At 31.2% G+C, this 26,593-nt stretch overlaps 4 protein-coding genes across 4 annotated transcripts; 2 read left to right on the top strand and 2 right to left on the bottom strand.

Moving 5' to 3' along the window:
- Positions 1 to 6,483: 6,483 nt before the first annotated feature.
- Positions 6,484 to 8,052, top strand: GOLS3 (galactinol synthase 3). The gene is made up of 4 exons (XM_020384120.3): positions 6,484 to 6,936; positions 7,020 to 7,340; positions 7,424 to 7,558; positions 7,648 to 8,052. Exons 1-4 carry the CDS (start codon positions 6,613 to 6,615, stop codon positions 7,828 to 7,830), a joined length of 963 nt encoding a protein of 320 aa, XP_020239709.1. The 5' UTR covers positions 6,484 to 6,612; the 3' UTR covers positions 7,831 to 8,052.
- A 1,225-nt stretch (positions 8,053 to 9,277) lies between these two features.
- On the top strand, positions 9,278 to 12,889 carry ABCI20 (non-intrinsic ABC protein 9). Its single transcript, XM_020354451.3, has 7 exons — positions 9,278 to 9,645; positions 9,739 to 9,872; positions 10,003 to 10,122; positions 10,216 to 10,311; positions 10,450 to 10,602; positions 10,685 to 10,762; positions 12,419 to 12,889. The coding sequence occupies exons 1-7, from the start codon at positions 9,465 to 9,467 to the stop codon at positions 12,656 to 12,658; spliced, it is 1,002 nt and encodes a 333-aa protein (XP_020210040.1). The 5' UTR covers positions 9,278 to 9,464; the 3' UTR covers positions 12,659 to 12,889.
- Positions 12,890 to 15,248: 2,359 nt separating this feature from the next.
- On the bottom strand, positions 15,249 to 18,657 carry LOC109816344 (ADP-ribosylation factor). The gene is made up of 7 exons (XM_020381326.3): positions 18,510 to 18,657; positions 17,749 to 17,908; positions 17,490 to 17,560; positions 16,186 to 16,305; positions 15,757 to 15,875; positions 15,578 to 15,659; positions 15,249 to 15,493 (listed from the first exon to the last, which is right to left on the bottom strand). The coding sequence occupies exons 2-7, from the start codon at positions 17,894 to 17,896 to the stop codon at positions 15,488 to 15,490; spliced, it is 546 nt and encodes a 181-aa protein (XP_020236915.1). The 5' UTR covers positions 17,897 to 17,908; positions 18,510 to 18,657; the 3' UTR covers positions 15,249 to 15,487.
- Positions 18,658 to 19,237: 580 nt separating this feature from the next.
- LOC109804957 (WAT1-related protein At1g09380) lies at positions 19,238 to 22,875 on the bottom strand. The gene is made up of 7 exons (XM_020366886.3): positions 22,544 to 22,875; positions 21,177 to 21,239; positions 20,659 to 20,775; positions 20,298 to 20,550; positions 20,066 to 20,224; positions 19,833 to 19,984; positions 19,238 to 19,705 (listed from the first exon to the last, which is right to left on the bottom strand). Exons 1-7 carry the CDS (start codon positions 22,717 to 22,719, stop codon positions 19,513 to 19,515), a joined length of 1,113 nt encoding a protein of 370 aa, XP_020222475.1. The 5' UTR covers positions 22,720 to 22,875; the 3' UTR covers positions 19,238 to 19,512.
- Positions 22,876 to 26,593: the final 3,718 nt, after the last annotated feature.

Genomic DNA, 26,593 nt, shown 5'->3' with positions numbered 1-26,593 from the left:
TGCTCTGATACCATTAAGTGTAACGACCCGGCTGGTCACTACACACGGTATAGCACACTAAAACACCAGACAGATAGAACAAGTATATAAATATAGGATCTAGAATATATAAATATACAAGATTCCAGTCTGACTAGAGTTAAAGTGTACCAAGGAAAATTACAACCAAATGCTACTATCCCAAGTAGCTACAAGCAAAATATCCACACAAGCAAATTAGCTCCAAAGTCCGCCGGAGACTCATCCCAAGAAGCCCACCTATTCCTGCTCTGCTCCCATACATAGTATGATCATCGCAGTTCCAACCACATGGAAAACATGCAAGGGTAAGCTAGTATTCTTTAAAAATCAAAACATACTAGTAAAGGATTAGCAATGTAAATAAATTCATCGTTATAATTATCAACACATCTGCACAGCTTATATTGCTCAACAACATCAGCACCGTAATGCGGTTATATCAACACTGCTTAGTAGCAACAACAGCACCACTCTAGTGGCTATAACAGCACCGACTTAGCGGCAACAACAACACCACTCTAGTGGCTATAACAACACCGACTTAGCGGCAACAACAGCACCACTCTAGTGGCTATAACAACACCGACTTAGCGGCAACAACAGCACCACTCTAGTGGCTATAACAACACCGACTTAGCGGTAACAACAGCACCACTCTAGTGGCTATAACAACACCGACTTAGCGGCAACAACAACACCACTCTAGTGGCTATAACAACACCGACTTAGCGGCAACAACAGCACCAACAACACCACCTCAAGTGGGTATAATCAGCATACAGCTCAGCATTATATAGTACAACAAATCAGCATACAACACAGCTAAGTAGTATTCAACACAACTTACTACTCATAACTCAGTTCAACATCCTTATAGTACAATACTGTTAAAAATCAACATATAATTCAGCTCGACTCAACAACAAAATTTGACACAGTTCAAAAATATTCATTTATTATTAATCATAAAAAAATTAATAATTTCAAAAACTAACTTCCCTTACTTGGATAATCCTGAACCGAAATTTGAGCAGAACCTCCTCCTCTTTCTCCTCTTTTCTTTTCCTCCCTCTTTCTCTAAGGATTTTCTCTTCCCAAGGTATGAATTTTCGTAACTCCCCAAGCCCCTATTTATAGCAATTCTGGCTCCTCTACCCGGTACGGCCGTTCCAAAAAGCGGAACGCCCGTTCTGGGCTCGAAAAAGCTACGCAAATTTTTGAACTGGAACGGCCCGTTCCAAATACGGAACGGCCCGTTCCCAATTTCCAGCAGAACGGCCCGTACTCCTTTTGAAACGGCCTGTTCTCCCTTTAGAACGGCCCGTTTCACAATCAGAACGGCCCGTTCTCCTTGTCGGAACGGCCGTTCTGAGCCCGTTCTAACTCAAGATTTTTAGTTAAATTTTAAAGCTTGGAACGGCCCGTTTTGTTTTTGGAACGGCCCGTTCCAAGTTACCAAAACACCCTTCAAACTTTTTGAAATTTGCGAAAATGCCATCAATAATTACAATAATACCCCTATACCTTTATAAAATTCACGAAAATGCCATTTTAATAATAAATAATAATAATAAATAAAAAAATAAGGTATTACAGGAAAGGAGAATGTTTGAAAATAAAAAATTATTTAATTTTTAAAATATATTTTTATAGGTAGATTGGATATTCATCCATTAAAAATTTGTTAATAAATAGATGGATTGGATTTTTTTTCCTTTACATGTATAAATTAATTGAATTTTAAAATAATTTTTTAGTGAATCTAAATTGATAAATTAATTTTTTTCATTTGATTCATTATAATCTAATTAAAAAATTATTTAATTTACCTATTTGTCACTTCTAAAAAATAAATGAGAAATAGAAAATTTACAGTGTATGATAAAATAACAGAAGATAAAAGAAAAAATATAAATCTCAAAAAGAGAGAGAAAGAGATTCAAATTTTATAATCATCATTCTAATTTCTACCTATATACAAAAAATAAAAATAAAAAGTTACTCAAGTTTTAGTGTTCATTTTAAAGGAAATTAACTTGCTGAAACTAGTTTTGTATTGTAATAAACTAATTTGTTTAAACTTATTTTAACGAAATTTTTTTAATGAAATTAATAATTTTCAACCTTTTTATATCTTTTTTTTAATTTGATTATCTCAAAAATGAATAATATTTTTTAAAACTCACAAAAAAAAATTAAAAAATTGTTATGATTACTTTTTTTAAAGTGTGAACAAATTGACTCAATATCTTATATTATCTATGTTCCTATGTACAAAACTCAATTACCTAATTCATTAAGATTAAGAAAAGTAATTAATTTAGTTGATAATAATGATTTTATTCTATTTATATTTTTTTCAAACTATTATTCCACTTCTCCTTTCTAATCAATAGTCATACATTTTATAACCAACTAGAGTGCATGTCATATACTAATTTTCTTTTCTAATTAATACTCATTCATCTCTTAACCAAATAGAGTGCATGTTCTTAAAAAAGTTTATAATTAATGCATTTTACTAACACACTTTAATTAGGACTATTTTAATTTGAACCCAATAATATATGAGAAAATATGAATTATGTTTTATATAAAAGAATAAATATTTTTTTAAGTTGTGTCTTATTAACAAGAACAGAGGTAGTATGTCTTATTAACATTGATTGATACAATTGGTGGTGACTTTATGTCCCTTAACCAAATTGATATGGGTTCAAATTATAGTCAAAAAGGGTTTTGTCCTATGAACCAATCCGACCTACCTTGAAAACATATTAGATTTAAGTTAAAAGAATTAAGAAATTCATAATTAGTCACAAAACTTAACTTTATTTACTTTCGACTCAGTCTACCCAAGTTCAACTCATGGTGGATCGGACTACACACCTAAATCACTTATAATCCATTAACCCAACCCACCAACAATCCACTTAACCATTTGTTGTTATATATGTATTATTATAATAAGGTATATATATATATATATATATATATATATATATATATATATATATTGTAGATGAAGATAAAATTGATATTAAATAACATGAAATTATTATAGATTTATCTACTGAAGCATTTAATGAAATTTAATATTGATGGACAATCAATCTAATAACAATTTTTTTGTAATCTTTTTGTTTTGATTATTTAAAGTTATAAAATTATATAATTAAATAAAATTTTGAATGCATGATATTTAGTTTATTAATTTTAAAAATTAAAATTTATTTTAGATTTTAGTATATTTTAAATTAGAGTTTTTTTTGTAAAAATAGGTGGATCAATGGGGTAGTCTATTTAGCCCACCAATTCATGATAGAATAATTTGGGCTAGAAAAGTTTAAAGGTTTAAAAAAGAAAGGTTGAATGAGACCAACTTACTTAGAAAATAGGTTAAGATAAATGAGGTTAAACGGATTGAATTAATCCATTTTGATAGTATTAATTTGAATCCTAATCTTAAATATTAAATGGATTATGTCTAAAGACTAAACTTATGTATGTTTACATTTCCTAACATATTTTAATCACTATTTTTTACTATAAACTCTTTGTATCAATACCTTAATTACCTAAAAGAAACATGTTATCCTTACTAATATCTTTGATATAAAGATAAAAAAAAAACTTCATTTCTAGTAATAAGGATGTTATAATTTAATGACATAAATAAAAAAATAAAACTACCTGAAAGTTCGGTTTCATTTCTTCATTTATTTACATAAAAAGTAAAAATAAATATTTAAATAGTTGCATTATTATTTTTCTGTAAAAAATAATAATAAAACTTAATAGATAAATAATTTATTAATTCAAGTAATATTAAATTCATCTAGAATAAAATATTGAATTCAAGTTTAATTTGTGTACGAGAAAAATATGGTTAGATGAAAAAATTATACTAAAAATTAATAAATTATTTTTTTAATAAAAATTAGTCAATAATAAAATTAATAAATACTTTACAAGAATAATATAATTACCTAAAATATAACATTCATGATAAATATAGAGAAATAAAGGAATATGGAATTTCAGAGAATATTCCGATAGAGATTCCTTCCCGCTACCGGTCAATTTCTTTTGCGAAAAATATTCAAAGCAACACTTTTGGATATATAAATTATAAATTGCCATCATTTCTAAAGCTAAAATGGTCGGTCTACGAAATATAAAATATTATATTTCGCTTTACTTTCTATCTGACTATTTTCCACGATGCCGCATCTGACAACATCGAGTAATGTCATATTTTTTAAAATATTTTTTTGACTACCCTCATAATTTTTTTACATAATAAATACGAAGATTTACATCATTAAGCGCATTTGCAATGTTATAAACAATTTTCGGTGTCACATTATTGTCAAATTAGTTTTGGTCCACTTTATGAGTTTATGGGTTGCTTTACGGTATCCGTATTTACAATTTTTACTTCGGTATTATATTGTTTAATGCGTTCACGGATAATTTTACTTATTTCATCTGCACGAATGGTTATCATGAAAACTTTTATTTATTTTTTTAGAAGAAAAAATAATTCCTATACTCTATATTATAATAGAAAGACTAATTAGTTATCAACTTTGCTAAAATTTAAGCAACCCATAAAATGAGTCAGAGCTGATGTGGCAGTGATGTGGCACAGAGAGTTGCTTATAAGCAACCCCATTACAGATGCTCTAAGATTAGTCTGGTGGTTGAATGAGAAGAGATTGAAATAGTTAAAAACATGAGAACTTAGATTCAATCTTTATTGTAACCATTTTTATAATTTTTCTTATCTTAAAAAAGAAATACGAAAATTAAAATAAAATACGGTTTAAAAAAATCTAATGAATATGTATTTACGATATTTTACACTACCAGACAATTATAATTTATTATTAATATAATTTTTAGTTATTTATTATTAAATTAATAAAATCATCGTACATATATTTTGTGGTCGAAAGTTAATATAAAATAATGCATACTCCTCTAAAAAAAATTGCTACCTATTCCATTAAATTGGATTAGGTATTATGATTTTGGACCAACTAACAAAACGAGAAAACGATAGTCGTAGGAAGTTAGACAAATCACCACGTGGCTCTCTCTTGACCATACAACGGTACCCCGCGTTATACACGCAAAGGATTTTATAGATCCCACCGAAGTTCAGAGTTGACAGAAAATACCTTGGTGGAAAGCCACGTGTCCAGTAACGTGAACGTGTCTCGCCATCCCGAACGTTGAGCCAGTCGGTGCTGATAGTAACACTGTAAGGGGCGGTGGCAGTTTAACCTGAAAACGGATATTCTATAATTTCTTTTTGTCGCTTGCGAACCAAACAAATTTATGGAGAGTAGCTTTTCAACTTCCGATAGTGGCTCAAGAAGCTTCATAAAATGTGTTTATCTCTATGTATCATATTTTTGGAAGTCGGCTTCAACTTTCAAAATCACTTGTTACTTTTTAAAAATTCTAAATTTACCCGAAAACATCAACATGTTTCTTAATTCACAAGTGTTGCTCAATAATATTAATATATATATATATATATATATATATATATATATATCAAGTATTATTTCCCTTTAGTGTACATTTTCTTTTAAAAAGTGTTAGTTCACGTCACTTTTCATTCAAATAATAAAAATCACGCGCATGGTATAAGTTTATGTGAACTTGGATGAAAAAGTGATAAGTTTTGAGGTTTTATCATGGTCCCTACCTCCATGCATGGTCTCTGGTCAGGAAACAGATTTTAAATTGTAAATTTATCGATTTTTCATATGTCCACTTCAACGCTATATATTATTCTATTTCTCCCAAGAGTATCAGGGATCACAATTGAACATCAAAAGATATGGTGAGAGAATGAATCTATTAATCTAATATAATTATTCATACAAGATTTGAATAACTTGCAACAAAATGAATTACATATAACACATAATACCGTGGCCCACTTTAATAGTAACTTTTTGGACGACAAAAAAAATGTTTTGATTCGTATGTTTTCTTTTAAAAAATGGTTATGATCCATTCCAAAACTATTATTTTTGGTATTAACTGGAATTATTTTGATTTATGTTTTTTTTATATATATTTTCCATTTAAGATGTAATAAAAAAATAAAAGAAAATTCATGATGATAAAAGAATATGCTAGCCAATTGTTTGCTATATTAATGTCAATATTCTATTGGTCCATATTGCATGTCGACCATCATTATGACAATTTTATTAGAACGTAATAATATTAATAAACTAACACATCACATTAAATGATAGAAGGAACACTAGAATGCTCTAATGTTATAATCCCAGCTAAAAGATAATACTCCTTAATTAACTCAGCGGTGAAAAAAGATTATCCTTTAGTCTTTTCCATGCCATGTGTTGGATTATTCGCTTGCAAGTGTAATGGCGATAATAGCCTCGAGAGCTCTATATAAGCACACACCATTTGCTTTGCTCAACCACAACAACAAACCAAGATCTTCCTTACAACTTTTCAAAGCATCCTTTGTCTCCCAAATCCAACTCTTGTGACCAAAACAAAACCCTTCACTTCCTTCTTCCTCTCGAGTCTGAAACCATGGCCCCTGATATGATCAGCACCCTCACTGATGCTCAAGCTAAGGCCAGCGGCGGTCTTGGCCGTGCCTACGTCACCTTCCTCGCCGGTAACGGCGACTACGTGAAAGGTGTTGTTGGCTTGGCCAAAGGTCTGAGGAAGGTGAAGAGCATGTACCCTTTGGTGGTTGCAGTGTTACCCGATGTTCCCCAAGAGCACCGCAACATTCTCATCACTCAGGGTTGCATTGTTAGAGAGATTGAGCCTGTGTACCCCCCTAAGAACCAAACACAGTTTGCCATGGCATATTACGTCATCAACTATTCCAAGCTACGTATTTGGGAGGTACGTGTATATATATCTTTTTTTTTTATATACATTTTTCTTGGTGTTTGATGGGAGTTTAATGTGGTTTCAAAATCTTGCAGTTTGTGGAGTATAGTAAGATGATTTACCTAGACGGTGATATCCAAGTTTTTAGCAACATTGACCACTTGTTTGATTTGCCTGATGATTACTTCTACGCGGTGATGGACTGTTTCTGCGAGCCCACTTGGGCCCACACTCCGCAGTTTCAGATCGGTTACTGCCAGCAGTGCCCTGATAAGGTTCAGTGGCCCTCTGATTTTGGGCCCAAGCCTCCTCTCTATTTCAATGCTGGCATGTTTGTTTATGTGCCCAATTTGGATACCTACCATGATCTTCTTCAAACAGTCCAAGTCACCAAGCCCACTTCCTTTGCTGAACAAGTACTCACTCAACTAATAATCTAATGCAATTAACGTTATTGCATTATATACGTACTGTGACACTATATATTATTGTTTTGCAGGATTTTTTGAACATGTACTTCAAGGACAAATATAGGCCCATACCAAATGTCTACAATCTTGTGCTGGCCATGCTGTGGCGTCACCCTGAGAATGTTGAGCTTGACAAAGTCAAAGTGGTTCACTATTGTGCTGCTGTGAGTGTTCAATTCTAATTGAAATGACACTGAGATTTAAATTTGTGATACAATATAAGATGTTTAATTTGATTCCATTGGTGTCACAGGGATCTAAGCCTTGGAGGTACACTGGGAAAGAAGAGAACATGGATAGAGAAGATATTAAGATGTTGGTGAAGAAGTGGTGGGATATATATGAGGATGAGAATTTGGACTACAAAAATCCCCTCACTGCGGCGCTTTTGGAGGCTGGTGGATTTAAGTTTGTTCCTGCCCCTTCGGCCGCTTAGAGTGCTTTGCTTATCTTTGGAATTGGAAATCAAGTGTGACAGTACAAGTACATAGGATATACAGTCATACATCACTAAGTTTTATGTGTTTGTAAATAGTTAAGATCGAGATCGAGGACCTTTTTTATGTGTCCCCTTATTATAATCTTTCACTTCTGCTATTGTAGAGCAGTGGATGCCATATCCTTAATTTTTATAAAGTGATATGTATATTATTTTGTACATGTTCTCTTTTTCATTTTATTCCCTTTCATATCCATGATAAAGCACATGGATGATCGATGAACAATATAAATACCTTATATAAAATTACAGTATCGGGTCGTCTACCAGCTAAACAACAATGATTTTAAGATTAATCTTTTCATTATTTTAAAAGGCTCACCTTCCTATACATTTCTGGATCATGCCACGAAAATGACGGGGTTTTTCTTTTGTTTGTTTACATTACCGACTAGTTTTTGTTTTTCTATTCTATCAGTTTTAACCAAATATTGGTCAATAAGCGTTTTCCTTTTATCTTCTTACCGTAAGTCTGCTGTCATCGTTAGGGTCACCGCATCCGAAGTATTGTCCGCTTTAGCGTTCGTTGTCACGGTTTTGTCCTTGAAAAGGAAAAAGCCTTTTATGTTCTTGAAAAGGAAGAATGTTTATAAACTAAACTTAACACTTTTAGGCATACCGAAACAAGCCGTCACGGTTTTGTCCTTGAAAAAGAAAAAGCCTTTTATGTTCTTGAAAATGAAGAGTGTTTATAAACTAAACTTAGCACTTTTAGGCATACCCGAACAATCTGTATCTTGGGTTTACTGTACTTCCCATGCTTTTTTCCCATATTTTCTCTACCATTATTGCAATCTCCTCTTCTTGATATGAATCATCAAATTAAATCTTTTGACGTGGCTCTTTCTCCTCTCCTGTACAATTGCATGGCCTGCAGGACACGTAAATACATATTAGTATAGCTAGCATGAAATGGTGATAACACATAAAGTGCTGTCGTGGAATCATAATGGGCAAGAAACTTTTTTGATTTGGAATCAGTGACTCTACGACAAGTGTAAACAGCATGAAATTTATCATATTGAGAGCTTTTGAATTTACTATAGTAGTATGCTTGGCTGTCTTGATTTGAAACTGTTTTGATGCCTTTGAGCATATCAATGTGATGTCATTGTTTCCATATCAACAATGAGCTGGCCATATTTAACTTTTAAAATTATTATATAGGAGTGACGACTGTGATACTTTGATAAATTGAGGTGTTTGTTTGAACAAGTATAAACCAAAATTGATGACTTCATGAATTGATAGAGAAAATTTAAAAAACAAAACCGCTTCCAAATAAACCAAAATTTTGTGCCCAATGGGCCTAATGTCTGGGCCCAAAAAAATCCCACCAGAAAAAGCACGGCGTTGAATAAATGAGATTCACGAGAGCGAGGCCCAATTGGCGTTTGGTTAGGTGGTGGATGGAAATGAGCGCGAGTGTCTGAGACGTAGCCACGCAACCCCTCTTCCATCCGCGAAAAGCCACCGAACGCCGTTTCAATTTTCAATTTATACACCAACGAATCGAATCTCAGAAGCAGAAACTTTCGGTTACTTATCGGTGTTGAACGTTAAAGCCAAAAATGGCAGTTGAAGGAACCAGTTTGGATTCAAAAGCAGCGACGATTGTGATAAAGGATCTCCGATTCACTTACCCCGGCATCGGCGGCCATCCTCCGCCGGGTTCCACTCCTCTCATTCAGAATTTCTCTCTCACTCTCTCTTCCGGCGAACGATGCCTTCTCGTCGGTTCCAACGGCGCCGGTAATCTCTCAAGCATTTCGCTATTCGTATTCGTATTCGTATTCGTATTTGCATTTTCATTTATGATTTTATTTGTCGTTTTGCGGTTAATAGGAAAGACGACGATCCTGAAGATACTAGGAGGGAAGCACATGGTGGAGCCTGACATGGTTCGCGTGCTCGGCAGATCGGCTTTTCACGACACCAATTTAGTATCTTCTGGTGACCTCTGTTATCTTGGCGGCGAGGTTCGTGCTTTCACTTCACTTTTAACTTCATTTCTTCAATTTCATAACCAGCTTTACTATTGTTGTTCATGTCCCTTTCGACTTGAACTCCATGTGAACTGTTGGAAATTGATTTATTTTGTTTTTTCAGTGGAGGCGAGATGTTGCTTTTGCAGGGTTTGAGGTTCCGATACAAATGGACGTTTCTGCTCAAAAAATGATATTTGGTGTGGCTGGGATTGATCCTCAAAGAAGAGCAGAATTAATCAAGGTTGATTTCTGGGAAGCTTTTTGTGGCAATGCACGTATACTTGTCTCTGGAAATATTGTTGCTTAATTTCTGTTTTGCTGTTTAACTGGGTAGGTATTAGATATTGATCTTTCCTGGAGATTGCATAAAGTGTCTGATGGTCAAAGAAGAAGAGTGCAAATTTGTATGGGTCTCCTCAAACCGTTCAAGGTATGATTATCTTTTGTTTGATGTATGAAAAAGTCATTTTTGACTCATCCTTTTTAGGACACACATGTTGAATTTAAAATATGTTTACAATTGTAGCTTCATTGCACGTATGTACAAGCTTGTTCATTGTTTATATAGGTTCTTCTTCTCGATGAGATAACAGTTGATCTTGATGTTCTAGCGAGAGCCGACCTTCTGAGGTTTCTAAGAAAGGAATGTGATGAGAGGGGTGCCACTGTTATCTATGCAACACATATATTTGACGGTCTCGAGGATTGGCCAACAAATATAGTACGTCTATGCACCATTCGGAACTCTTTTTATGTCAATATATTAGCATAATCCTTCATAACTCTTAATATTCTTTTATCAGGTTTATGTAGCCCATGGAAGGCTGCAACTAGCAATGCCTATGGACAAAGTCAAAGAAATTAGCAAATTGTCACTAATGGTTAGTGTTGTAATAATATTGATACTTGAAAGTTTTATGCTATTGATCAATTATTTATATTTCACTCCTTGTATCTTGTTAATACGAACCTTAGTCAAAGAAATCAGCAAATTATCCTATGGTTTCATAGCTAGTTCCAAGTTTGGGTAAAGGAGGAAGGTGGTATTAGGGAATGGACGACTTTCATAAAATTTGTCCAGACCCCAAACGTGGATAACTCACGATGGGTTATGTGTGCCAATGTTTGATTGTTACTCGGAAGTAATCCGCTGTATGGCTTGAGTACAATGATAAATGAGCTAGAGCTGCTGCTGTACTGGCACCTGAATGTAGCGCGTTAAAGGTGCTAGGGTCCTCACAATTTTTGAACAGCTGGGGATTAGAAAGTTATCCCGATTGTACTTGATTAGGTTTGATACTTTGATTGGTTAGTTTATATATATATATATATATATATATATATATATTTGGATCTTCTGATCAATTCAACAACACTTCGCAGTTGATGATATATTTTTTTCAAATCAATAAAAACCACATACCAAGTCTCTTTCTTTACTTCAATATCTTTAAATTAGTTCCTGTAGAAGATAAATAGCTGCTATTGTAGATTTTTCTGAAAAATAACCTAATTGATTCTATACAATTCCAAATAATCTGTGCTCAATAACCCTTTCCATTATTTCATAGTATGACTCAGTCAAATTTTACCTCTGGTTTATGCCATGCTGAAAATCTCTCGTTATTGGAACAAAAGTGCTTCTCCTCCACTCATCTGACATTTTCTTTGATCTCAACATGTTATTAAATAGCTTAGTGGGCTAAATGATATCTTGTTCTCTTGTACATTTCCAAACATCAACAGGAATACCATTATTTAGGACTAACACTTGTCCATCGTTTTTAGACCGCTTTTTACATCTTTAAGTTGAATTTTCCGATGGTTAGCCAAATTTTGTTTGTCCTCTTAGATTTTTAATTATTCTACATTACAATTCGATTATTGCCCATCATTAAAAAGCTTATAAAGATAATTCTTTCATCTCTCTTTAACATTGATCGATAACTAAAATTTTTCCTTCATTATTAATACATTTTACTTGATATTATTTTGCAAGCTCATATATTTTCGTTCTGCATTCTTTGTCCCGGGATTTCAATAAAACTCATAATAAGCTTTAAGTTGTGCCTCACTCATAGCATTCTTTGTCTCATACATATCCTTTCGAATTTCGATACCTTGCCCAAGTTTTAGCTTTATTGCATCCATGTAAAGCTTTAAAACACACTTTTGTGATTCTATTTTCTTGCATTCTTTGATTCTACCACCCAAATTCATTATTTATCAGATTTTTTATTCACCAAAAATTGCTTTAGTAACCTTCCTAACCTTAGGTATTTGGGTACCAATGTAGCAACTCTAGCTTATTTAACATTGTACTCGAGGCATACGCGTAAAACACATTGCTTTCAAGTATCGACCTAGCATTAGCAGTGTGTTGTGCACTACTCATGTTTGGGGTTTCAACAAGTTATTTGTTGGTTGTTAAGAATTTAACTTTGTTTGAGTTTGAGACTAGCTATGAAATGATAAGCAGAGTTAAGTAGTGGAATTTTAGTATTAAAAGTTGCTCTTAATTGGTTTTGAATATGCAGAGAACAGTAGAAAGTTGGCTGCGAAAAGAGCGAGACGAAGACAGAAAGAAAAGGAAAGAGAGAAAAGCAGCTGGGCTTCCTGAATTTGGAAAGCAAGTTGAGGGAAGCCGTGTAACAGGGGATCCAGCGCGTGCTGCAGTTCGTGTAGTTAATAATGGCTGGGCAGCAGGACGATTAAATTCCACCGTTGCTGGTGAGCAAAACTTTATCCTCAGCTCAAACCGAGTATTGAGGCAATAGATAAAGTTTCAAATGCTTTGAGTGAATATTTTTGGTGTGTATTTTTATTAGCTTCACAGTTGTTCGCAAAATGTTTTCTTGCATATATATAATCCATCCTTATGTAGAAAGGATCATAACAGGTTATACCCTTGAAGGCGTCAGGTCATATAAAATGAAATGTGGCCTTGGTATTGCAAATTTGTAACCATTATATGAGAATAAAGAAAAGCAATATTATCCTCTCTAAAATTTCTCTTGAAATTATCTGGCAGTTCTTTTTATTTAGATCAAGTGTTTGACTACATATCCAATTATCCGAGAATTCCACGTGCCAGCGGACTCGCAGCCTGGCGGCACTTACCAGGAAACAAAATAAAATCACTTTAAGTCTCTAAACGAGTTGGATTAAGTTTCATTGAATTTAAAGTTTTCTGTTAAACAGAATCCGGTTTAGTTGTGTTGAGTTTGCATTTTCAGCAACTTAACTCAACCGACCTTAATTGAGTTGGATAATGGGTTAATATATTAAGATATTGATTTATTATAATTTCTAGTTTAAAAATAGAGTTGATCATTCATGTACGGCCGGTGTAAAATTTTTTACACAACTAATCATATCTTTTAAATTATTTTATTTTTTTTCTTATTTTATTAAATAAGCATCTGATATGACATTGTTAAAAAATATGATTAGTTGTCGGTGTAAAAAAGATTTGTACTGACAGTGTATAAGTGATTAACTCTTAAAAATAATACATAATTTTTTTAAGTTATAATACATGTCTTAAACATCGCTAAAATTTATAAATAGCATAATACATGTCCTCAAAGATTCAAACAGTATTAATAAGAAAAATACAATGTCTCAAACAATACTTACAATTACTCCATTTAAATTCAATTATAAGCAAAATTAACAGTTAATTAAAAACAATTATAAGCAAAATTAACAGTTAATTAAAAAAGTTCATTTTTCTTATATTACTTTTCGTTAGAATGATATTAAAAATAAAAAGTCATATATCATTTATAAACTATAATCTATAACATTAACAATGGAGATATCTTACTTTTAATTTCATCATTTATATTTTATTTTTTCATTTTTTTAATAACGAGGCAGCCTCACATTCACTAATAATATATAAAATAGATATTTCCGATTTCGTCTTTCCTTTTTCATATCATTATACTCTTATCAATATTACAGATATAATAATTGATCTCTTTTATTTCTACTTTTAAAAATATTTTACCATCATCTATCGGGGGTAACTGTCCAATACTCGACATTATAGTTAAAGAAAAAAAAAACAGCGGTACTTTCTTTTTGCTCTCACCCCTCTACAATAATATTGTATTCCAACATTTACTCCAATTTATTTTTCAACAAATATATAAAGCAGAGGTACTTCGTACCTCTTTCTTCCTAATTGAAAATATAATCTCAAATAAATAAAAATATTTGAAGATATTAACATTAAATAAGATAAAATTAAAATTTATTTACATTTTGATTCACCATGATTATTATTTAGTTATATTTAAAGTACTTGAAATACATAATAAAGGCGATACAAATTAAAACTCGAGACTATTGTATGCATAACACAAGATAGTGAAGATAATACTAACTAATGTGTCTCATGTTTGATAGAAAGATTTTATTAGATAAAAAGAGACAACTTTTTACCTTAATATATTTTATCTAAAATAATAATAAAAATAATTAAAATTAAGTAATAATAGATGATTAATAATTAAAAAGTCCGAGTAGACTCAATTAAGTTATATGAATAAAGAATAAAGATAACTTCCAATAAATATTCATATTTTCTTTAAGTATAGATTATATTATTATTATAAGTAGAGTTGATCGACTTAAAATCTCATTAATTTGTTACAATCTAATAGGATCGACCCAAACATATCTGTCTAAATCTTAATTTTAAGTTCCCAAAATATTTTTTCTTATAGAATTTAATAAACAGTACTAACTGTAATTTATTAGTCATTATCTAAACTTAATATTATAAAGACTAAAATTTGATTCTAATATTATATATTTTTTGCTGATTTTTTTTTAATATTTTTTATGAGTGACTATTGATTTTTTGTCGCTCTTTATTTAACTTCAAAATTCGCTTTACACATTAAAATATGTTGCACCGGCCCCAAATCTAACTGTAATCGAGTAACAAAAAATATTCAACGTAATTGAATCATGTTCCCAGTTCGATTTCGACCCTCTAACGCCGTGTCTTAGAATATATATGCATATTCAATTACAGATTTGTCTCGCAAAAATATAATTAACCTGGAACCATGTGCGGTCCGGGAATCTGCACGTACAATTGTTTTTGCCAGACATTGCGAGCTCGGCTCATGACTCATGACTCGATACATAATTTCATTTCTTTCTAAAAAGAACGCAGTACTACCAAGTACCACAAGCTGATTTCCAGTACTGGAATCCCATTGATTACAATTAGCACTGTTTCCACATAATCAAAACATATATTAAGTGAAATTTGTAAATCGCCCACCGGAACAACTGATTCATCGAAGCTTTAAATGAAAGGTTTAGAGATTATTGACCGATGCACAATTCTATGAAAAACATGATCCAGGCATGTATAGTTTCGTAATTCATTAATTATTCAGAAATTCTACAGGAACAAATAGAATTTGCTATGATATAGTATCAAACACCTAAATAAAGACAACACCATTATAGAGTTTAAGAAAAAAGCGTAGATTTTAATGCTATAAGAGAAGCAACAACCAGTCAACCTCATAATATAATCGTAAAGCCAAGCAAGATAGCAGCGTTCCACAAAAATGCCCCTAAGCCTGATCCATAAAAGTAAACAGAAATCAACCACAGTTATACGGGGTCAAGCATCGAACACAAGGGATGCAGAATTGGGGTCTTACCTTGTTAGCTATATTGTTGGAGAGCCAGTCCAGTCCTTCATAGAGTCCTTCTCCAGAGGTGGCACATGTACTCTGGATATACCTGCGATGAAACAAATAAAGGTGTACAAAAATCTAATTATTGAAAGTACACAACTAAGATGAAAGCAGGCAGATATAACAGAAATGTATATGAATACCAGTGGCGTTGGCGAAGAGAATGAAGACCAAGCTTGTCTGTGATTTCTGCTGCATTCATAGCATTTGGAAGATCTTGTTTGTTGGCAAATACAAGGAGAACTGCATCTCTCAATTCATCCTATAAATTACCCAAGTAGATAACTAAATCTTCTACCAAAGAAAAATGCCACTATGTCAATCAAAAAAGCTACAGTCACTATGCAACAGTTTCATCACCATCATCATCACACTAGTCAACTGAGAAAGGCTACAGCAGAAGATTATCAATATAACATGTACAACTATTGCCAGAGCTTTCTGGAGTTGACAGTAAGAAGTATCAAAATTTCAAATCCAATGTAAGTTTATTTAGAAGAACTCATCATGCAAGACCTTTCAATCAACGTGATGGCGTTCACATAATTTAGATTCACACTTCATCTATTTACCTCATTCAACATCCGGTGGAGCTCATCTCTAGCCTCAACAACACGGTCTCGATCATTGCTATCCACAACAAAGATAAGCCCCTGAGTGTTTTGGAAGTAGTGTCTCCATAAAGGACGAATCTGTGAGTGCACCATACAAAAGAACATTATATTTAGCATTCCAGAATCAAAATCAAGAAAAGACAATTTTAGAAGTTAACCTAATAGACCTTGCATGTACTCTATCAAGGGTGCAAAAGCCATAGCAACCATCCAAAAACTTTGCATAGTAAACAGGAACACGGTAGAAATTTTTTTACCTCATGAATTTCAAATATGTTGATGGTCTAAAGCACATATCAGAGTGTGCATTTGGTGAATACTTTCAGAGCAAAAAAAATGGAAGAATGAAAACAGGCCCTCATGGAAATGCATTAAAAAAAACAAAATGGATGATAGGACTATTCCACACAAGTAAATGCAACTCATCAGCCTACTCAAATACATATATAAGTACTACGTAGTAATTCTGTTTGACATCTAAACTGTAAGCCACACATACAGCTCTCCCTCACACTTCTACAGGAAAACCTGAAAACTGTGATGGCTCAATGTAGTTTATGTTTGTGCTGAGCTAATGAGAGAACCTCTAGGCACAAGACCATCAACATGCAGTTGCCATCAAAAGCAACAGATGCCAAGCAGAAAAATCTAAGGAAGGGGAAACTATAATAAATTACAAAAGATTGCAAATATCTACATTTAAACAAGCATAAAGCAGCATATATATTCATAGGTGGGGTCTAGCTTCTCTGGGGAGAGGGTGGCAGCTACCCCCTCACAGTTTTGGGCCCTTCTTGTTTTGTTATAAAACTGCCTTCACAGTCAAAGCTTGAGGCTTTTCACCACAACTAGGAGCTAAGCTAACTCAAACGAAGATGGAATATAGAGAAGACTTCATTAAGCTCCGGCCCCCATCAAAAACTTTTGGATGATATTCTGCAGTGCTACAACTGTTCATAGGATTTATTTGTTCAATTTTTTTTATAAAATGTAAGCCACAACACTGATAATTTTCTCTAATATGGTTCAAAGAAAAACTCGAAAGGAGAGAGATGCCATATATGAAACCTATGTTGATCTCAAAAGTAAGTTTACAATACAAAGTAGTTACTGCCACATGTTCACAAAGTTCAGAGTACTTTATCAACAAAGAAAAGGAACAGAAAAAAAAATACTATAGTTCATTGCAAATTTAGTAAAACAAATTTCCATAGTTTTAACAAAACTTATTGAAAAAAAATGCAAATATACAAGCCACAAACCTTATCTTGGCCACCCACATCCCATACAGTAAAGCTAATATTTTTATATTCCACAGTCTCCACATTAAATCCTGTATAACGACAAACATAAGCATCAATTGGCAATTCTTTTTTCAACAACCAAAATATGTGCAAGAGAAGTTGGATGGTGAGTGGAATCACATCATAAAGCACTATAACTTCTAAAACTACAGATAATAAAAGAAGTTGAAACATATGCAAGAATGTTAGCATATAAAAGGCAAATTCAGGTGAATACCAATTGTCGGAATGGTTGTCACAATTTCCCCCAACTTGAGCTTGTACAAGATGGTTGTCTTACCAGCAGCATCAAGACCTACCATGAGAATACGCATCTCTTTCTTGGCAAAGAGCCGGCTAAAAAGTTTAGTGAAAGACAACCCCATCTCTTATTTCAACTGGATGCAGAAATTCATGAGAAAGCACGCGTCAACCAAATCACATAGTTGCACTCAAATCTCATATTAAGAATCAATATACAAGAAAACCATTCTCATCTTAACCAGATGCAACGAACACAACCTTATTTTCAAAAATTCAGACGGAATTTAAAATAAAATTACTACACGCAAGTGATATCCTAGGCTAAGTGTTAAAATTATTTCACCAACTACCTTAAAAATCTATCAAACAAATATAGTAAGATAATTCAGCGCGAGCTAAAAGGAACAGAGAGATCTGCTGAACACAACTATGAAATAAAATTTCCAAAAACTTTTTTGAAAATAAAATGATTCGACTTCATATTTCAGCAGAACACAAGAAATGCGAATGTTGAGATCTTCGTTATTGTGGAAAACCTGCTTGATTCGCTAATTGAAAACGAGAATCAGGTTTACTTGCAACAGATCTGGTAGCATAATACGTAACAAGATGGCAAGAATTTGAATACAGATTTTTGACAGACAAAACACGGAACGAGAACTGGAATGAAAGCTAATCAGATCTAAACGAAAATGAGCACATAAGAGAAGAAGCTTACAGAGAGAGAAAACTTACAAGGAGAAGAAGCAGAGAAACAAAATTGGGGTTATTTGCGAACTTGAGAGGGTAGATCCAAGAAGAAGCTCCCTCGAATCCCCACGCTGCTCAATGCTCCTTACTTTTAATATTTTTTATTTTACTAAATAATTATTATTTAATTACAAGTTCAATTGTTATACAGATTTTTTTTTATTAAACTAAAAAAATAATTTTAACACACTCCTTCCTAATGTAATCTATTATTTTCTATAAATTTAAAATATAACATATATTTTAAATATTTATCTATATAAAATTTAAATATAATATACATTATATATTCAAATATAATATTTATTTTATATATAATTTATTATAAATTTAATCATATAAAATAAATAATTATTACCCCTACTGACTAAAATATTAGTTTATTAATAAATTGCAAAAAAAAATATATTTTATTATATTTGATTATATTTTATGTACACAAGAATCATGTCTTGTAATCTTAATCATTCTTTATAAGATTTAACGATTAATATCTGTTTCTTTTTTCATTTTTACCAAAAATAAATAAATAAAATTTCTCTTTTTATACATTGCAAATACATTTTTTGTTTAAACAAACATCGCATAAAAGTCAGTATTGTTATTTTATTTATTCTGTAGAATATTAGTTCATTATTTTAATTTTAGAGTTACGTTTATAATTTACAAATTTTGCTTTTTTAACAAGCATTGGAATCAAATAAAGGCAAAAATTGAAACAATAATGTTATTTGTTACCAAAAATAAAAGTGACTTGAAAGGACCATGAATCAGTATGAGGAAACTAATAATTACACGTGTGTTTGGAGTACAAATTAAATTTGTATGAAATTGATATCGTTTAGTAACATGATACTCCTACTAATTATCCTTTCTAAACCAGAAAATGAGCTTCTTATTGCTAGCTAATAGGGGTAATAAATTGAGATTACAAAATGCACTAGTCCATAAAAGCGTCTTGTTCTTGTAAGTTGTATCATGTATCGCTTCAATTAGCACCATGATGGATTCCGTTACCGTTACGGTTGAAAGGATCATAGGGTTGCAATTCCAGGCCCTTCTCGCTATCCTTGATCACCTCCGTTACGCTCTCTTGAACTGCGTTTGTCTTATTCATCTCTTTGTTCTTTCCCCACAATACAAAATAGAGCCCGAACACTATCAGCACAGACCCTATGGCACTGAACCAAATCAAAACCTTGGGTTAAAAACAAACCACAATGTAATGTACAATTTTTATTCATCACTCATGAGGCACATAAATAAATAAATATAAAGTCATAGATGGTTGTTGATATAATTTCGTACGTGCCAACGTATAATTCCTCATGAAGAAGAGCCCAACTTAGAACAGCAATGATGACAAGAAGCAAAGGGGAGAACACAGACACGTAGAGAGGACCTTTTCTCTGAATGGTCCACGAAAGGAGAACGTACGCTAGTGCAGAACAAATAGTTCCCTGAAACCAACATTATAAAATGCAATCATGATTACTATAAATGAACCAATTCAACATGGTTGTAGAAAATGGCAACTGTACCGCATAAAGTGAAGAGGTGAGTCTTATAGTACTGTGGAGTGACCAAGCTGAGGCCCTGTGTTCCACAGACAAGGCTATGGCCATACACTGAATGCTTGCGATGAAACACATGTAGAAAGTGCTAGTATAAGGAGCTGGATAGCTCTTGCTCATGTTTGCCTGAACAAACAAACCAAATATATTTCAGGAATAATATGACTTATAATATAGTAACTAATAATATGATGCTTACTTGAACTATGAACCATACTGCCCAAACAAGAGCACTGCCAATTACAGCAACAGGGCCCAGAAGCAAATTTGATTCACTCCTAGAAGAGGCTTCTCTTTCCATTTTATCTGCATATCTCCAATGAATACGTGATTCACCAAAACCAAGCACTTTTCCATGGTAAAATGACAAAAGAATCGCTCCACCAACACTAAGGACTGTCCCTAACGCCTTCGCTACCCCTCCCAATGTCTTGATTCTCAAATACTCTTGTCTACGCATAAATAAAACATATATATACTTATGTCAATTACTATCTTAAAGACCATGTCTGCAAAGTGATGTTATTGTTGCTAGTTGCTAGTTGCTAGTTGCTACTCACCTGAAAAGGACTGCAAGAACAAAAGTGAATGCTGGTAGCATGTTGTTTAGTGCACATGCAATTGTAGGGGTTGAATATTTGAGCCCCACGAAATAAAGTATCTGATTTCCTGATACTCTGCATTCAACCTCAAATTAGTTAGTAACTACTCCTTAATTACATTTTTTGTATGAATGGTATGTGGAACTGAATATCAATGAAGAAATAAGAGATACGGAGTACTATTTTTGTAAAAGAATATTTCCCAACAACCAGTGTTGTGTGTGATTCAAGTGCATATAAGAATAATTAATGATGGATGTACATCTCTGGCATCTGAAATAGAGGCCGTCAATGACAGAATTTTACAAATATGGTACTTTTTTATTATACATATTATATTGATATTGATTCAAGGGTCCTCTAAAATAAATATATGTTTCAAACTAAAAAAACATTTGATAATAATATAGCTTAAAAAGAAAGTGCAAGTTGAACAAATTAAAAGGGTATAGTAGCAGCAACCAGATTACGCTTACCCTGTCAAGGAAGATAATAATATCTGGAACGCAATGCGCTTTGTCATTCGGGGAACCGTATTCCTATAGAAAGGAAAAAAAAAAAAAAAAGTTTAATAAAGGTAGACAAATTAATAACTAGAACTATATGCAGACGATCCAAGTTGATGAGCATTGAGCAGAGTCTTTATTACGAGTAAATCATGTGTGGAGTCTGTAATTAAATTATAATTTGAAGAGGTGTTAAGATAATAAGAAAGGTCATTGTAATTACAAATGGACATGTGTTGATAGAAGATGAGATATTGGATGGGTGATATGCTTGAGAGCAGGCCCAAGTGGAATAGGCTTAGGCCTTAGGTTCCTTGAGCAGAGGGTGCGTGAGCTGAAGGGTGACATAAAGTACGGGAAGTTGTTATTTTGTCATGGTGATGTTGCATTTTTTTGTTAGTTTTTCAGCATGTGTTTTTATTACAGCGAGGGAAGTGTGAATTGATATTATACGATTATACAACTCATGGATTAATATTTTATATGAAAATATTCACCTGTGAATAATTATCTTATACAACAACATTTATAAGAAGTGTTATTTTATGAGAGTCTTTTTAATAATTTTTATAAATTTTAATTTAATTTAATTTTTATATTTATTTATTAATTTAATTTTAATATTTTAAAATAAATTATCAATTATTAAAATTAATTTTGTGTTATAATATTAAATATTTATTTTAAATTTAAAATATAATTTATATATTTAAAAACATTTATTTATATATAATTTATTATAAATTTTAATTATATAGTAAATATTTAACTGTGAAATACACATGCTAAAATATTTATTATTACAAATAAGGGCAGTTTACCGAAAGTTAAATACTAAATATTTCATTTTATAATAAATGTTGTATTTGAAAAAAAATAAATTACAAAATAAATATTATATTATTTTTTTAAATATAATATTAATTATCTTTTTTTCATCCATATCTTTTATAATATTATTTAAAAAGTGATATTGTGATGGATGTTTCTAATAAAAAAGATTATTTATAATAATTATTTTTATAAAATTATTATTTTTTTTATCTATTTATTAACTTTTTATTTATTTATATGAAATAACTTAAGACTGACACTTATTATAAAATAGAAAAAATAAAATTTGTTTAAAGAATTGACTTCTATTAACTAATATTTAATAATACACATCCTTAAATTCGTGGTTTCTTATTTAAAAAATAAGATTATTTAATCGATAATCTAACAACCTATTGATACATATATAATTATAATTACATGTGAAATAAAAGCAAAGTATAATAAGATAAGCAATATAGTTATAAAATGAGCGTGAAATATATGATATGTTTGTGGATTACCGCTCTAAGCAATAAGCGAATGGAGCAAGGGCAATAGTTGCAAAAATTTGGCGATAAGTAACAAGGACAAGAGGGTGCATGCCAGATTGTATTGCAAGCTTTGAGGTAATATTCATCCCTGCATAGCCCAATTGTACAATAACCATGGCCATGACTGGAGTAACACTACCCGCCATTCTTATCTCTTCAAAGCTTCTTCTTCACTTCTCTGTCTGAGGGGATCTTTCAATGTAACTAGACAAAGGATGAGAAATGAAATTAATGTGCTACAGATATGTGTCTTCATATACAAATATATAAGAAAGTGTAACAACAAGTATGGGAAGCCGTGAATGAATTGAGTATAACAAAAGGGTGGCTAGTGTTCCTAATTTAAAACAAAAACTAGAAAAAGAAACGTACAGTGACTGTGTATATATATATACGATCGATTTTTGAGAAAATTACAAATTTAGGTAATAATTTACCCAAAAGCTAGCATTCTCAAAAGTGTCTTTATACTTTATATATGTTAAATTGGCTAAAATTATTTTAATTAATTTTAATATTCGTTTAAATTATGGAGTTGTGACTTGTGATGAACCCTAAACTTCCCTATACGTGTCTTGTTAGGTATATAAGTGAAATCATTAAAAAAAAGATTAATAAACATCTAAATTATTAAATAATTAGTTTATGGCATATTTTTTTATGAGTAAGAAAACATAATTTGTGTCATACAAAAAAAAAACAGGAATACTAAATAAACTTATTAAATAAGTTTTACACGGTATAAATGTATTTAAGTATGCGTTGAACTAAGCATGTTTTCGCACCTCTTTTTTAAATGCATTTACCCTTCAAAGAAAAAATACAAATAGTTATGTATGTAGCCTGAGTTACTAAATATTAACTAATAAGTTGAATTTCATTCACTCAATAATCTTGAGTTCAATTATCATTTACCTTCTTTCACATTTTTTTCCACGACAAGTTTAAATCAAATATTGCTTTCAAATTTATTATCAAATGCAAAATGCACCTATGTCACTGTGTGATATGTTGTACATTTATTCTCCAAGGTACCATTCAATTTCAGCTCATGTAGTTATTTCTTTCAAGTTTTTTTGGATTTGAAGATATTACTCTGAACACAAAGTGAAAATGTACCAACTAACAAAAACTTGATTAGATTTCTTTGGAATGTAAAAATATAAATGAGTATAAATCTTACCAAAAAAAAAAAAATGTGCAGATGTGATTCTGTTACTGCTTTTTGGTCTCGGGCTGGAAAGGTTTTGGTGCATTCAGAATTTCGAAGTAAAAGAATGTATGCTTGTAAGCAGACCCATGTCATCAAAAACAATAAACGGGACCCACCTCAATTGAGATCATGTTTTATTCGTGGTTGAAAATTTTTATAGGTACACGCGCTTAAATTACACTTTACCTGTGCAACACAGAAAAAGATTTTTAATACAAAAAAAAAGGTTTTTTTTTAATCGTGTAGAGGTATTGAGAGAGATAAAAACTTCACAAATAAGTAATTAATATAATTGATTATATAATATGATACGAAAAAAAATAGAGAAAAATAACAAAAAGATGTCATTTAGATGTTTGTAAATAACGAATGTTTAAATATCATTATTCGTCCAACAATAAAATGAGACTTATGTTTTGTTTGATTTAAGAAATAAAGATAAAAGAAAAAAAAGGGAAATAATTTTTTTAGATTATTTGACTAAGAAAATATTTGTATATAAAATGGCATGCATATCTAAAAAAAACAATAAAAAATGTATTTTTAATTTTTTAATTACTTAATAAATTCTATCTTATTCTCCATCTCTCCAAAATGAGAAGAAAGATGTTTAATTAATTGTTAAGTTTAAGTGATATCCTTAATCAATTAATTAAAATTTAAGAGCAATTGAGATATTAGCGATTGAGATTGATTGACTTGTGTCAATCATAACATACATCATACATATAATTTGTTTTTGAAGCAGTATTGGTGTGGAATCCTATGTAAATGAGGTCCCTCAATACTAGTAGTTAGTGGATTAGAACTACAAGGGCCAACTTAGTTTAGAAGTCTTTGTTAGACTTTATGATGAGTATGAGTGACCTTGAGCAATTATGTGCCCCTAACATGCCATGTTGGATCATTCTCCCTAGTGAAAGTGTTTAGGTGTAGATATGTTTGATCAAATGTTGCCGACATGTAATTTTGGGTGTATATGTGTGTCATAGACTTGACTTATACATTAAAAACTCTAATTTAAATGTTAGATCATTAAAATTTAATATAAAAATGTTATTAAATGAAACAAGTTCACATTTGTGTGTGTCACTTCCCTTTGCTTGTTTTCTTTGTTCGTCTAGGTTAAATTTTATTTACATGTGATGGTCAACTAGAAGTTGATACTAGGATGAGGCTTAAACCTCCTAAACTAGGATGTGACATTAGGACTTGAAATGGTTTTACATATATTCCAATTGGTTATGTTTTATTCATAAAGGAAAATCTACTTACAACAATGGTAAGTCTTAATGTTTTACATATATTTTAGTTATTTATTTTATAAGGTTTTTTTTTAACCTTTTGGAGTGCCAAAAAGACTTTATTTATTTATTATTAATTTTAGTTTTATTTCTTTTATTTTACTAGAGTAAAAATGTGAGCTTTCCATGTCTGCAAAATATTTATGAAAATTTGCAATCTTTATCTTAAATATATTTTTTAGTAATTATAATAAGATTTAATATATTATTTGGTCCCTGAACTTTTTGAGAATTTTTAATTAGATTCCTTAATTTATAAAAAAAAACTTGTTATTTTTTTTTTGGTAATTTAGTCTTTAAGATAATTTCTTTTTACAATTTATGAAAATTCACAAAATATTTTTATATCCTCAACAATCATATTAGACTATTATTTCATGTCATCAATCATCATCTATAGATATCAAATTTTAATCCTTATTTGTAAAAAAAATTCCCATAATCTCCTTAATTATAAGAATGTTGGAATAGTAAGAAATTTAACAAGTATAGATTAAATTTTGATACACATGAATGATGATATGGAATAATAATTTAATGTGACTTTTCAAATATAAGGATATAAATAATATTTTGTAAAATCTTACCGATTATAAACAAATTTTTAACTTTTATGACTAAATTACAAAAAGATGAAGACCTGATTATAATTTTTAAAATTTAAAATTTTAATTAAAATTAAAAAAAAGGATTAAGGATAAGATGATATATTAAACCTTATAATAATTATAGAGATAGAGCCACAAATATAACTAAAATTAAGGTTTTTTTTATATATATAAAATTATTCACCCCCTGAAACACGTGACTATATCATTTTAAATTCGGGGTGCGTGTGTTTGTGAAATTGAATTGTAACTAATTCAAATTCATACACATTTGAAGCATGCGCGATACCGCTTTTATTTTAACATGTGCAATCTTTCTTTTACTTATTTACCATTATATTTGACCTCCGCATTTTGAACTTGGCCCTTGAAACTTAAAAGTAAGTATAATTTGTGTGCAATAATTTTATGCAACAAAGTAAATGTAAAGGACGCAAGTACAAAATAATAATTAGACATGTTAAATAACCTCTATTATATAAAATTTTAAGGAAATTGCACGTACACTAAAAATAGGAAGGGAAAAAGGACAGGTAAAGAGAATATATGGAAACATGTTGTTCTATGAAAAAGTCACGTGGAAAGAATAAAACGCGAAAATCATTTGGGTTTCGGTTTATTGTCATAGTCTCAAAAGGTTTAGCTACGTTGAAAGTGTTGTAGCAACCAAATTTGTTAAATTTGCAGGCATTCTCACGTCAGCAGAAACTACAAGCATGATCATCACAATGCAAATGGGGAAAATGTTTGGTACGTATCCTTTGGAGTTACATTTCCACGTGCAACTATCCTTAATACTAGAATCCATGTCTTTCGCAGATATATCATCACACTTCACACACATCCTTGTCATCGTACACTATTGTTTTAAATTATTATATCAACTTTGTACATG

This window comes from Cajanus cajan, chromosome 7 (genome assembly GCF_000230855.2).
Source record: "Cajanus cajan strain Asha chromosome 7, NIPB_CcT2T_4, whole genome shotgun sequence".
In the NCBI taxonomy this organism is placed as follows: Eukaryota; Viridiplantae; Streptophyta; class Magnoliopsida; order Fabales; family Fabaceae; genus Cajanus; species Cajanus cajan.
The sequence above is the reverse complement of the archived record's forward strand: the minus strand, read 5'-3'. Positions and strand labels throughout refer to the sequence as shown.